Below are 14,118 nucleotides of genomic sequence, written 5' to 3'. Positions count from 1 at the left end.
GAGTTCCACTGCTGAACGGCTCTCACAGTCAGGAAGTTCTTCCTCATGTTCAGATGGAATCTCCTTTCTTGTAGTTTGAAGCCATTGTTTTGTGTCCTAGTCTCCAGGGAAGCAGAAAAAAAGCTTGCTCCCTCCTCCCTGTGGCTTCCTCTCTCATATTTATACATGGCTATCATATCTCCTCTCAGCCTTCTCTTCTTCAGGCTAAACATGCCCAGCTTCTTAAGCTGCTCCTCATAGGGCTTGTTCTCCAGACCCTTGATCATTTTAGTCGCTCTCCTCTGGACACATTCCAGCTTGTCAATATCTCTCTTCAATTGTGGTGACCAGAATTGGACACAATATTCCAGGTGTGGTCTAACCAAAGCAGAATAGAGGGGTAGAGCAGTAACAGCAGAACCTTGTTGCCTGCAGAAGTAAAAAAGAAATCTAGGGGAGAAATCCTAAGAACAGGACCCTCACCCTCAACCACCTAATGAGGACTGAACATCCTCAATAGCTAGACTGTAGCTTTATTGTAATGATGTGCCACACAGAAGATTGGGCAGGAGAGGGATATGTTGGATGAGGTCATGGCTAAGTGGAACTTACTGTTGCACCGAGCTGCCCTGTCCCTGGAGCACAATATTTTGTGTTTCAAGCTCTATCAGCCATTCCAAAATTAAGTATCTAGTTAAATCATCCCTTGTTTTCACAAAATGAGGTTTCTGGAGGAGTTATATTAGAACTAGGGTGATTTAAATTATTTTATGGAATCTGAAGTCTAGATGAGCACTGAGAAACTCACATTTGCAGATAACATTCAGTTATTCAAAATGATGAAATCAAAGCAGACTATGAAGACATCTCTCTAAACTGGGTGAATGGGCAGCAACATGACAAATCAGATACAACTAAGTGCAAAATGACGCTTATGGGGATGCGGGGAGAGGGGGCTACACTTCACAAATACTGTATACCAGTGGTTCCCAACCTTTTTTTGACCAGGGACCACTTTGACCAGGAACCACTTGAACAGGGACCATTTGAACAGGGACTACTTTGACCAGGGACTGCTTTCCAACATTAGTACCAGAAGGGTGACAAATCAGTTTCTGGTCAACCTTAGATTCGGTTTGGTTATTTGGGATGCTGATTCAGAAAATTGCATCTAGTTTCTGATACGGAACATATGCCATCCGGTAGTTGCCATCTACTTGCCCACAGAAAACCATATTTAATAATCTAGAGCTGATGTGGAAGTAGCAATCTTTCGTGTGTAGTCAGCCTCTCCCCTCCTGACATCCCCATTGCGTTTGCACCATATGAGGGTTTTACGAGACCATGTTGCCGCATGGTTTTGAGGCAAGGTGTAATGGTGAGGCCCCAGACCATATTTTAATTCTTGCAGAGCACTGGTGGTCCACAAACCACAGGTGGGGAACCACTGCTGTATAGTGATGTGGTCTTAGTAGATTGTAGCTACTCGGGTGGGGGGGGGGGGGAGATCTGATGGCAATGATGAATAATTTGATAAAAACATTTACCCCGATGTCAGTACTGGTAAAAAGAAGCAACTACAAATTCTGAATTATTAGAAAGTGCTGGAAAATTAAAAGGCCAGGATAATTATGCATTTATATAAATCAAAGTTGCAGCTGCATTGGAAATACTGGCAATGACACAACTGGAGCAAGGGCGGAAAAGGGCAACATAATTTGTCAGGAGTTTCAAATACTTTAGCCTAACAGGAATAATTAATGGAGGAATGGGTAGAATGTGGTATTCAAGGTCAGAGCTTTCCAAACAGTGTGTCATGACCCTTACTATGTCCACTGCAGTGTGTAGGTGTGTCACATGAAGTAGGATAGTTAGTTATTGTAACCCTTGCTAGTTAACTTTATTCATTTGATTTACCTTAATTAACTTGAGTTCCTTCATGTTTGTTGTGTCCTCATACATTTTGTTATTACAAGTTATGTATGTGTCCCTATTGCTTATAAGGGATTGATTTAACCTCTAGTTTGCCAGTAAAACTGAATTACTGTGTTGAGAAATAATGCAAGTCTAGGTGTGTCACCAACTTGAAACATTTGGAACACTCTGGCCTAAATGCTGCTGGATGGCAATTTCCTTCAGACTTGGCCATAATAATTCCTGGTGAGGAATGCTAGGGGAATTACAGCCCAAAAGCATTTGAAGGGCCACATTTACCCCAGCCAGGAGCCCCCAGTGGTGCAATGGGGCTGCAGACCGAAAGGTTGATGGTTCGAAACTGGGGAGCGGGGTGAACTCCTGTCTGTCAGCTCCAGCTTCCCATGCAGGGACGTGAGAGAAGCCTCCCACAGGATGGGAAAATATCCGGATGCCTCCTGGGCAACATCCTTGCAGATGGCCAATTCTGTCACACCAGAAGCGACTTGCAGTTTCTCAAGTCGCACCTGACACAAAAAAGAAACTTAGCCCAGCCTGGGCTAAATAAGCGAACTAGGGCTTTTCAGTTTACTGGGAAAGCACAAGGTGGGCAAAGTGCTGAAAGATGCTTCTTAAAAGTCACTACTTTCACTTAAAAGTGGTCCCCCAAAACTATATTATTATAGTTCTAGCTACAGTTCTTTAAAAGTAGCATTTTTCATTCCTGTTTCACATAAATCATTCAAATAGACAACATTTTTTACCAGTATATGTGTGCAAAAAACCTAAATTAATCAAAACACTGGTTTGCAATACAAACAACACTTTCTTCCCATCCATTTCAGTGTCATCTCACAACAGAAAACGAGATGACAGCATAAGGTCTGCACAAGGCAATACTTGAACCATATTCCTTTTCTGTCATAATCCTATAAGCATAAAAGTAACTAAAAGTTACAGTTACCAAGCAAAAATGTATAAAGTTCCTTATTAAGTTACAATCACAATCATAGCTTCACTATTGGAGAATGTCGATATAATCACAATATCTTTGTTTGTTTTTATTTGTTTTGCTTTTTTTGGTCAATTGTTGTTTTGAGCTGGAGATGGAGGAAGTGTCACAGAGGTTAATTACACGGAGAACTGAGGTTACATGGTTTTTATTGTTTTCACTACTGTTATTTTTATATTCCTTTGTGCTCTGCCCAGAGAACACTTGTAATGGGATGGCTATACAGTAATCAATAAATCAATAAATCTTACAGTGACACCAGAGGCACTCCAAGTGGCCAGCTTCTAGTCAAAGGACATTTAGTATAATGTCAAGTTTTAATTTTTGTGTTTTTAAATACATGATAAATTTGCTTCTGACATGATAAATAAATATCAATCAATAAATAAATATTTTCATCCTTCATACAATACTCAAACTTGGAATTGTCAAGTTAAACAGATTAATAGTACACTACTATCCCCATATCTGTGGGGTTGATGTCCATGGTTTCACTCACTCATATCCCAAAATGTGTCCTCTCTATGCATTTTCTAGGTCCTTCAACACAATTTCATGGTTTGTTTCTGTTGGATATTGACCACAGAGTCAGGCTAGGACCCAGAAATGTTAGAGAGGTGTTCTTGCTAGGCCTTTTCTAGGTCTTCCAGAATGATTCTATGGTATGCTTCTTCCAGAAGTCATTCATTTCAATAAGATTTGCTATTATCCCTTGTTTTGCATTTCCACAATAAGCCCGGGAATGGTAAGTCGAGATATGAGGATGAGGATATTTAGTTTCAGGGCAGGCAAAATAAAAGTACTTCTTCAAACAATGGATGATTAATCTATACTATTCATTGACACAAGGTGTTGAATGGCTTTAAAAGGGGGTTGATCTATTTTTTCGAAGACAGGACTATCATTGTGTTGTCGAAACCTTTCATGGCTGGAATCACTGGGTTGCTGTGAGTTTTCCAGGCTGCCTGGCCATGTTCCAGAAGCATTCTCTCATGACATTTCACCCATATCTATGGCAGGCATCCCCAGAGGTTGTGAGGTCTCACAAACTCCGAGGAAGCCTGCCACAGTTGTGGGCAAAACGTTGGGAGAGAATGCTTCTGGAACATGGCTACACAGCCCAGAAAAACTCACAGTAACCCAGAACTGTCGTGCAAAGAAAATGGAACCTTCAACTTCATCAGTAGCATTTCTTTATGAAGAATGTGGTATGCTGATTCAAGCATACCACATTTATTTTATTTTATAACCAACGAGGCATGGATTTGTTTGGCCACCCTTGGCATGACTCACTGGATGGCATTGGGTCACTCAATCATTTTGAGCTTGCCCACTTCACAGGGTAGTTGTGAAGATAACACGGGGAAGAAGGAGAACTGTAGTTGTTGCCTTGAGTTCCTTGGCTGTATATGTGACCATAAAATCCAGAGGAGGATTGTGCCAGGCATGCCAGCTTATGAATACCCAGAAAGAACCTCCCATTAGATCAGTGGTTCTCAACCTATGGGTCCCCAGGTGTTTTGGCCTGCAACTTCCAGAAATCCCAGTCAGTTTACCAGCTGTTAGGCTTTCTGGAAGTTGAAGGCCAAAACATCTGGGGACCCACAGGCTGCATTAGATGGACCAGTTATCTTATCTAATAGGGAACTAAATAAAATGAAATGAAATAATTAAAATAGAGAAATGTTGAAGACCATCCTGGTTATCTATCCTGAATTAGAGATGGGAAATGTGTGATCCTCCAGATATAGTTGGGTTACAACTCTCTTCAGCCTTGGTCAGCATAAGCAACAAAGCAGCCCAACTACATCTGGAAGACCATGAGTAACTCATCCTGGTTCTAGATTTTGTTCCTAACTCTGTTCTTTTCTTCTCCAGATCTGAATGCTTATGGAAGCAAATCAAAAGAAAACAAAATTGTGTGTGTGTGGTGGTGAGGTGGGGCGGGAGGACATGGCATGCTTCCCTCTTTTTTCATGGAGATCAGAGATTGCTCAGGGTTGTTTGAGTTTTCTGGGCTGTATGGCCATGTTCCAGAAGCATTCTCTCCTGATGTTTTGCTTGCATCTATGGCAGGCATCCTCAGAGGATGTGAGGTCTGTTGGAAACTAGAAAAATGGGGTTTATATATCTGTGGAATGTCCAGGGTGGGAGAAAGAATTCTTGTCTTTTTGAAGTACATGTGAATGGCCATACAGCCTGGAAAACTCACAACAACCCAGGGATTCCAACCATGGAAGCCTTTGACAATACAGAGATTGTTCTTCTAGCATTGTACGTATCTGGACTAGATGAAAAGAAAGCAGTGGTTTCTTTTTGACATCTGAAAATGCCACGTGACAAAGTTTTATGGTCTCTTGTAAAGGTTAAATATTAGGCTTCTGAAAGCTCAAGCTTGTAAGAAGCAGACTTGAATAATGTAAGCTAATCTAGTGGCGTCATCACTGTATCAGAGATGTTTTTATTTGTAGGTAGCTTCTTTGCCCATTACTGTTTGTGACAAGTCATAGACTGGATAGGCTGGAGACAGGGTTGCCTTTTCTATGGGGAATCTTGGTTCTGGAGACAACTTGATAATTGAAGGTTTTCATGACCGGAATTACTGGATTACTGTGAGTTTTCTGGGCTGTATGGCCATGTTCCAGAAGCATTCTCTCCTGACGTTTCCCCCACATCTATGGCAGGCATCCTCAGAGGTTGTGAGGATCTCACAACCTCTGAGGATGCCTGCCATAGAAGTGAGTGAAACATCAGGAGAGAATGCTTCTGGAAAATTGCCATATAGTCTGGAAAACTCACAGCAACCCAATCTTCTCTTACTAACATTCAGATCCCAAGATACACAAGACAAACAGACAGCTCTACTCAGACAAAACCCATTAAGTCACAGAAAATCTCATTTACAAAGTCATAATCAATCACTAAAAACCCCATCATCTTCCATTCCCAGCCCCATGAAAAGTGACATATTTTCTTGCAACCAGTCCAGGTTGAAGGCACTCTAAAAATCTTGCAACATGGAGAATCGATTGAGGAGCTTAGTTTCTCTTCCAGTTCAGAAAACATTTCCCTCTGCAATGCTTTCAAATCAGAAAACATACTGGATATTTAGAAACCAATAATCATAGGTTTGTAAAGACAATTCTTAATTCCCACAATTAAAAAGCAGATAAACATAGAACACAAACCAGACACAAGCAATTAAATGAGCAAACATGGAGGAGCTGAATTGCTACCCAGAGGCAGGATGTACCTTCAGTGGTAGGATCATGTTACAATGTTCAAGAAATCATCTCAATAGCCTATGCAAAGATGCTTGAAACAGGTGGTTTCAAGGCCTGTCTGGTTTGTATTGTCACTTCATCCTTGTAAACATGACATTTTTTCTCCTAATGGTTCAAATCCAATATGGTGTCTAATATTTACCACCCTGATTCAATCAGCTATAAATCTGCCTTCAGGATTGGCTTCCAGATTCACTTGGAAGAATAGGGAGAGGGGCTGCTTCACGGATGTCCATGTTTATCAGTGTGGCGGTCGCTATTTCCTGGGAAGATGCAAGATTTGTCTGTGGAAGCTGCTGATATGGAAGGAATAATGAGGGGAATATGTAGGGAGGTCAGAAACAGTGTGAGGTAGTGCTTGGATTCAGATAGGGTTGTGTTGGGTGTAATACTGTGGGGCTGAGATAAGGAGAACAAGGAAGCAGGGGTGTCTGTGCCAGGCAGCTTGAATGTCAGTGATATTTGGAAGATGTGAGGAGGGACAACACCCCCCCTTCCAAATAACCTCTTTCCTTCCAAATCAGCAAGACAAATGCCACTCCTCCTCCTCCTCCCCCCAGCCCTGGTTGTTCTGTTCCAGAGGCGCACACGTCAGCCACACTCCTGTGCCCCACCTGTTCCAGAAAGGGAGAGGCGCTATTGGCACCCACCTGCTGGGCAATGCCACCATTCAGAGGATGTGTGGGGAAGATAGATTACCCACTGCACCCATTATTGCCTCTTGGTTCCTTAGAAAGGTGCCTGAAATGGAGGAAATATGGGAATGGGGGTGGGTGGGTGTTCCATTTCTCCCCACCACCTCCTCATCTTTCAGTGCAGAGCATCTTTCACCTGCATCCTTATAATAAACATTCAGCTGAAATAGACAGATTGATAGACAGGCAGAGAGGAAGGATGGAAAGGTTCTTTCAAAGCACATAGGCTAAAGGGGGGGGGGTGTTGTGGGAGGGGGTCTATGAGAATCCATTGGGGAAGGGAAGGTGGGCAAGTGGGGGGCAGAAAGGAGGCTGTGGCTCCCCCTTTTCCTCCTCCTCCATCTCCTCTTCCCTTGTCCTTCTCCCCCAGCATCTCCTTCTGGGAAGGGCCCCCAAGGATGAGAGAGAGGGGAAGGAAGGAAGGAAGGCTCCCCTACCTGAAATTGGGAGGCGAGGCGAGGTGCAAGCCCAGGAACGGGGAGGATCCGGTCGGGGACGTGGCTCCTTTCTCTCTATCCGCCATTCTCCCTCTCCATGCAGGCGGGCAGGGGAGGAGGAGGAGGAGGAAGATGAAGAAGAGGAGGAGGAGGCAAGAGGCTGCTGATGCTGGTAGAAAGGCAGAGAGAGACAGGCGAAGAAGGCAGGGCTGAACTGGTGCTGCCCCAGAGCAGGCGCGGTTTCAGCAGCTGGGAAGGTAGGAGGAGAGCAGGGAGCGGGTGAGGAGGGGGAGAAAGCAGGGGTCCCTCTCCTCCTCCTCCTCCTCTTCTGCAAGGGGAGCTTGGCCCCCTCCCCTCTCCTCTCCTCTCCTCGCTGGCGCCCCGGGGAGCTGCGGCGGAGGCAGGTGAAGCCGGGCCGCCCCTCGTCGCCAGGCAGGTGGCCGCGAAAAGGAGGGGCAGCACGGCGTCAGCAAAGGCGGAGGAGGAGGAGAAGGAGGAGCCCCTCCAGAAAGGACCAGGGGGAAGCAGGTGGGTGGGTGGGAGGCAGGGAGGGAGGGAGGCCAGAAGGAAGGGAGGGAGGGAGGGAGGGAGGGAGGAAGGAAGGAAGGAAGGAAGGAAGGAAGGAAGGAAGGAAGGAAGGAAGGAAGGAAGGAAGGAGAGATTGATGGAGGGAAGGAAGGAAGACGGGAGGGAGGGAGAGAAAGAGAAGAAGGAGGGAGGGAGAGAAAGAGAAGGAAGGAAGACAGGAGGGAGAGAGAGAAGGAAGGGAGGGAGAGAAAGGGAAGGAAGGAATACGGAAGGAAGGAGAGAAAGAGAGAAGGAAGGAAGGAGGGAGAGAAAGAGAAGGAAGGAGGGAGGGAGGGAGAGAGAGGAGGAAGGAAGGAAGGAAAGAGGGAGGCAGAGAAAGAAAAGGAAAGAAAAGAAAAGGAAGGCAGGCGGGAAGGAGAGAAAAAGAGAAGGAAAGAAAAAGTGAAGGAGAGAAAGGGAAGGAAGGAAGGAAGGAAGAAAAAAAGAAGGAAAGGGCAGCTCTTCTTTGTGAAAAGCTAGGGAGGCAATTAGAGAAGGAAGGGCTTGACTGCTGGCCCTTCCAGACAGGCCCAATATCCCAGGATCTGATCCCAGCTTTTCTGTTTATCCCAGATTATCTGGCAGTGGGGATTCATATCATCCAATTTAAAGTAGAAAACCTAGGATCAGATCCTGGGGTATAGGGCCTGTCTGGAAGGGCCCTGGGAAGATGGGCTCACCTTCCAAGCCTTTCGGGGAGGAAGAGATGATAATGATGATGGTTGTGGTTTATTATTCCAGTATATTTTAACTGTATATTGTTGACTGTTATATTATGCTGTAAACCGCGTTGAGTCGCCGGCTAGGCTGAGAAACGGCGGTATATAAGTATTTAAATAAATAAATAAATAGAGTTTCACTTATCCAACATAAACGGGCCGGCAGAATGTTGGCTAAGTGAAAAGGTTGGATAATAAGGAGGGATGAAGAAAAAGCCTGTTAAACATCAACATATATTATGACTTTACAAAGTAAGCACCATAACATCATGTTTTACAACAAATCGATAGAAAAAGCAGTTCAATACATAGTAACATTATGTAGTAATTACTGTATTCATGAATTTAGCACCAAAACATCTCAATGTATTGGAAGAGCAGTGAAACTGGGCAGGAGACAGACTGCGTTGGATAATACAGAATGTTGGATGAATGAAGGTTGGATAATCAAGACTCTATTGCTATTTTGAGTATTCCTTCTCCAAAATGCTTAGGACCAGAAATGTTTTGGGTTTCAGATATTTTTTCCCCAGGATTTTGGAACCCCTGTCTTTTCACAGACATACATCCTTCATCTTGGAGATGGAACCCAAGTCTAAACATAACATTGATTTACGCTTCATAAACATCTTATATACAAGCTCATGTTATAGACAATATTTTTCAATAATGTTATGCATGACACGATTTGGATACATTGAACCATTAGAAAGCAACAGTTTCAGTCTCTCAGCCACTCATGTGGACAGTTTCAGGTTTAGAAGCATTTCAGGTTCCAGAATTCTGGGTAAGGGGTGCTCAAAATGTAATGATGATAGAACTAATTAAATCCCATGTCCTCAGAAAGTCTTTAATGACAAGCTGTTTGTTGTTGTTGTTGTTGTTCAGTGCCATGCCCCCTTGAAAGTCTTTGATTATGAAGATAGGACAGGCATGGGCAAACTTCGGCCCTCCAAGTGTTTTGGAATTCAACTCCCACAATTCCTAACAGCCTCAGGCCCCTTCCTTTTCCTCCTCAGCCAAGTGGCTGAGGAGGAAAAGGAAGAGGCCTTAGGCTGATAGGAATTGTGGGAGTCGAAGGCCAAAAGACCTGGAGGGCCGAAGTTTGCCCATGCCTGAGATAGATAGCAATGACAATTCAGTGCCAAGGGTGTGTGCACTGCATTTCCCTGCTTAAACATGTGAGCGAGGGGAGGTCCAGTGAAAAAGAAGGGAATCTCAAATAAGAACCACCAAGTCCCCTATTATTTAAGGCCACTTTTTTCTTGAGGATTACTGGGATGAAATCGTAAGGGTATGGCTTCTTTGTATTGATTACATTCATGTTCATATATGTTTCAATTTACAGTGATCCCATTAATTTGTCTTTGGCAAGGAATACTTAGAGGTGGTTTTGCCAGTTCCTTCCTCTAAAAAGTAGCTTCCAGCTCTTAATTTTCATTGACCATCTCCTCTGCTGTTTATCTAAGCATTTCAAGGCAGTAGAAAGGCAACTCCGCCTCACTGTCAGCAGGGAAGGAAGCTTAAGCAGAGCCAGAATGAATGAGCAATGGTTATCCAGTGAGCGCACGGAAGAGCAGAAATTTGAATCTGTGACCAGCCTCTCTTCCTAACCAAATACGGCTCTACCTCCACTCTTGCTCTCAACTTCAACAGGATTCGTATATAGGTGATCTGGGAAGGAATTCCAAGCATGAGTAGCAAGAGAGAATAAGAGGAAGGAAATCTTTCAGTACCTGTCTTAAGAGGTGAGCATAAAAGAAGGAAAGATTATGGATAGGATATAAGAAGAAACAGGCAGAAACATGGGGTAAAATGAGTCAAAATTGGATAGGGTGGAACAAAACCATAAAGATCTTTCAAGACAAGGGCAACGTCCTCATGCTAGATGGCAGATGGAATGAATGACTAAATGTAAAGTCCTGAGAAAAAGGACTGGAACTCTAGTAATGAGTAAGTTGAATAATGTAATGTACTGGCTTTTTATTCTATTGCAAGAGCCTGAAATTAGCAATATTATTTATTTATATTTTTTTAAAGAGCAGCTTTACAGAATACACATATGGCAAACATTCAATGCCGATTATGCAATAACAGGACAGACCACACAACAGAGGTAAAGGCAGTTTTCCCCATCTTATTTCTGGCATCTTGAAGACTGTGCTTGACTCCAGCCATGGTTGGGGTGGAGGTATTTAAGGCACGTGGAGGTATTTAAGGCACACATAAGAAAATGCCAGAAAAAATGCCAGCCATTTGATCAAGGAGGAAGTTTACAAGCAAAGCTCTTTGGCAGGGAAAGTGGAGTGGCAGCACCCTCCACCTCTCCCCATGGCCGGATCCAAGCACAGTCTCCAACATGCGGAAGATGGGAAAGCCTATATATACCTCTTTTTATGTACAGTCATGTGTCCTGTCAATGTATAACAGCACTGAATGTTTGCGTGTATGTGTTCTGTGATCCACCCTGAGTCCCCTTCAGGGTGGATCACAGAGTGAATACTGTATATAAAATGGAATAAATGAAACTATTTCTAAGTACGGAAGTTCTTCCTTAGGAAAACCTCATCAAATTCATAGGGTCTCCGTAAGTCAACCGATGTCTTGAAGGCTCATATATACAAACTTCAAGACAAAGACTATCTCATAAGGTTTTTGTTCCCTACCAAACCCACAAGGTAGTTATTAACTGTACAAAGATCAACCAAAAATACTATCCTTCTTAAAGCATAACAAAGAAAAGTCTCCCACTGCAGCAATGTTATTACAACGAAACCTGAATAATTTGTTTCCTTTTCATATCACAGAATCAGCTGCTTGAAGCTTCTCAGTCCGATGGTTCTTACAGGCGGGAAATGAAATAAAATCCAAGGATTATTAAACCAATTTAAATGTAACACTATGACACTAATATATAGAATATCTTAATATTTAGAGACAACCAGGTATTCTGCCTCAGGAAAGCTTTCTAAAAATCTACATGGAAATCAAGCACTCATCTGGAACCATATCTGCTATGATTTGTGTCAGAAAAACACTGTCACATCACTACAGCCTTTTTAGTGTTATATAGAGCCCAAAACCTCCATTATTTGAATTTACTGAGCAGATATATTGGGGAAAAGGTAGGGCATACCCCATAATTCTATTTCAAACCCATTGCTCGGTAAATCAGCGCATTATGCTTGTTAAAGTGTCAGCTTCAGTCCATGTTCTGTGGAGGCATACCCAAGATAATTTAATCTGAAAAGGTGGACATTCATGCTAGAAACACTACTATGCAATCATCGGAGTGCAGCAAAGGAGTGAGCTTTTCTACTCCCTCTGTTATTATGGCTGTATCTAGTGAGTATTAAGTGCAGATGTAGAGAGTGACAGTTATAGTGCTTTCTGTGTTCAGAAGCATTTCTTGGCTTCACATTTCATGGATTTCTCATTTTAATGTTTCTTTGTACAAGTTTTTTTGTTTCTATTGTCTGCAGCCAGACTAGGAAGGACAAAACTTGGTAATATCATTTTAACCCTGGAAAGCCATTGGCATGGTTACGTTCTAGTACAGTGGTTCCAAACCAGTGTTCCATGGACCATAAGTGGTTCACAAGAATGAAAATATGGTCCACGGTTTACCATTACTCCACCGTTGCCTTGAAACCACGTGGCAATGAGAGCAACTGGTCTCGCAAAACCCTCTAATAGTGCCGAAGCACTACCTGCGAAAGATTACTACTATAACATCAGCTCTAGATTATTAAATATGGTTTTCTATGGGCAAGCAGATGGTGACTACTGGATGGCATATGTCTGAATCAGAAACTAGAGCTGATATGGTCTATCCAGTGCAATTTTCTGAATCAGCACCCCCAAATAACCAAACCAAATCTAAAGTTGACCAAAAACTGATTCGTAATCCTTTTGGTACTAATGTTGGAAAGTGGTCCCTGGTCAAAGTGGTCCCTGTTCAAACGGTCCCTGTTCCTGGTCAAAAAAAGGTTGGGAACCACTGTTCTAGTAAGAATCCATGATCCAGAGATGGAAATCCCAGTATCCTTTAAATGTTTTTGGATTGTAAATCCCAGCAGCTCTAGCACAACTAATGAAGTAGGATACTGGGAGCTGCAGTTCAACAACATCTCCAGGACTCCACTATCCTCAACCTGCAATGAATCAATCTAAGAGATAGAAAATGACCAAGAGGAAACCAGCTATATTAAACTGGAATATTTCTTAAGTACTGTACAGCATTGTGCTTTTCTTCTTTCCTCCACAGTAACGATCTAAGATTTAAGACTCTAGGTGTTGATTTTAAATTGCTGATACTTAAAAAGAAGAACATTAGCTTTCCCTTGATAATTGTGAGCATAAGTGCAAAACAATTTATGTTGCTTTCTGCAGCGCTAATGGAACCCCAGCCAGAAAATAGCTTGACAGGCAATAGGAAACTATGATGTGTAAGGAACCAGAATTGCACTCATAGTCTCATCCAGCAATTCTCTATAACAAAAAGCTTTTGATATACAATTGAAAAGTAAGCACTGGTCCGGTGACAACATAAACTAAGATAGCTCCATCTTGATTAACACAAAATTAGTTTTAAAAATCTATTTTATCGATGTCTATTTACACTTACACTGTTTTTTAAATAAATTATAAACATAAAGCCTTAGAAAAAAATTACAAACAAAAATTACGTTTCTGTTGAAGATAACATTGGGTTGTTGTGAGTTTTCTGGGCTGTTTGGCTATGTTCCAGAAGCATTCTCTCCTGACATTTCACCCACATCTATGGCAGGTATCCTCAGAGGTTGAGGGGTCTGTTGGAAACTAGGCAAGGGAGGTTTATATATCTGTGGAAGGTCCAGGGTGGGAGAAAGAACTCTTGTCTGCTTGAGGCAAGTGTGAACGTTGCAGTTGACCACCTTGATTACCATTTAATGGCCATACAGCTTCAAAGCCTGACTGGTTGTTGCTGGGAGAATCCTTTGTTGGGAGGTGTTAGCCCGGCCCTGATTGATTCTTGTCTGAAATTCCCCTGGATTCTGGCCATATAAGCCTTCAACAACACAAAGATAACATTACAAGGATTGTATGGCTACTAATGGTTTACAGTACATTAAGGAAGAGGTTTGTTAAAAGCCAGGAGCAATGTATTAAAGCTTAATTGTTAAGGTAAACAAGTCCAGGAATTAGCAGCCATAAGTTTCATAATTGTCCACGGAATATTACAGCCATAATGCATTTGTCCTATGCACTTTTCCCTTGGAGCCAGCATTACCAAATGCAATGATAATATATTCTGATCAAACATGCAAAGAATTGCATTGAATTTATAAATCTGGGCTTCACAATAATGGTTTGTCACATTTGAGATGGAATACACTAAATGCAATTTCTATCCTATTGAAAGAAAAAATATGGTGCAGAAATGATTTTTTAAAAGTGTATTTCAGTGTTTTTCTAGGAAACAATTTTATATATCTCTTTTGAAAAAGCAAAACAATTTCAATCGAACAT

The 14,118-nt window shown here is 42.4% G+C and overlaps 1 protein-coding gene across 2 annotated transcripts in view; it reads right to left on the bottom strand.

Annotated features, from left to right (window-relative positions):
- Positions 1-7,774, bottom strand: part of MAPK8IP1 (mitogen-activated protein kinase 8 interacting protein 1) — a 70,900-nt gene extending 63,126 nt beyond the window's left edge. The window contains exon 1 of one of the 2 annotated variants that reach the window (XM_060764052.2): positions 7,322-7,774. In XM_060764052.2, coding sequence (XP_060620035.1) covers positions 7,322-7,407 — 86 coding nt within the window. In that variant the 5' untranslated portion in view covers positions 7,408-7,774. The remainder of the gene's footprint in view (positions 1-7,321) is intronic. The other variant, XM_060764069.2, reaches the window with a different exon arrangement.
- Between the last annotated feature and the right edge of the window lie 6,344 nt (positions 7,775-14,118).

This window comes from Anolis sagrei, chromosome 1 (assembly GCF_037176765.1).
Source record: "Anolis sagrei isolate rAnoSag1 chromosome 1, rAnoSag1.mat, whole genome shotgun sequence".
NCBI lineage: Eukaryota > Metazoa > Chordata > Lepidosauria > Squamata > Dactyloidae > Anolis > Anolis sagrei.
The sequence above is the reverse complement of the archived record's forward strand: the minus strand, read 5'-3'. Positions and strand labels throughout refer to the sequence as shown.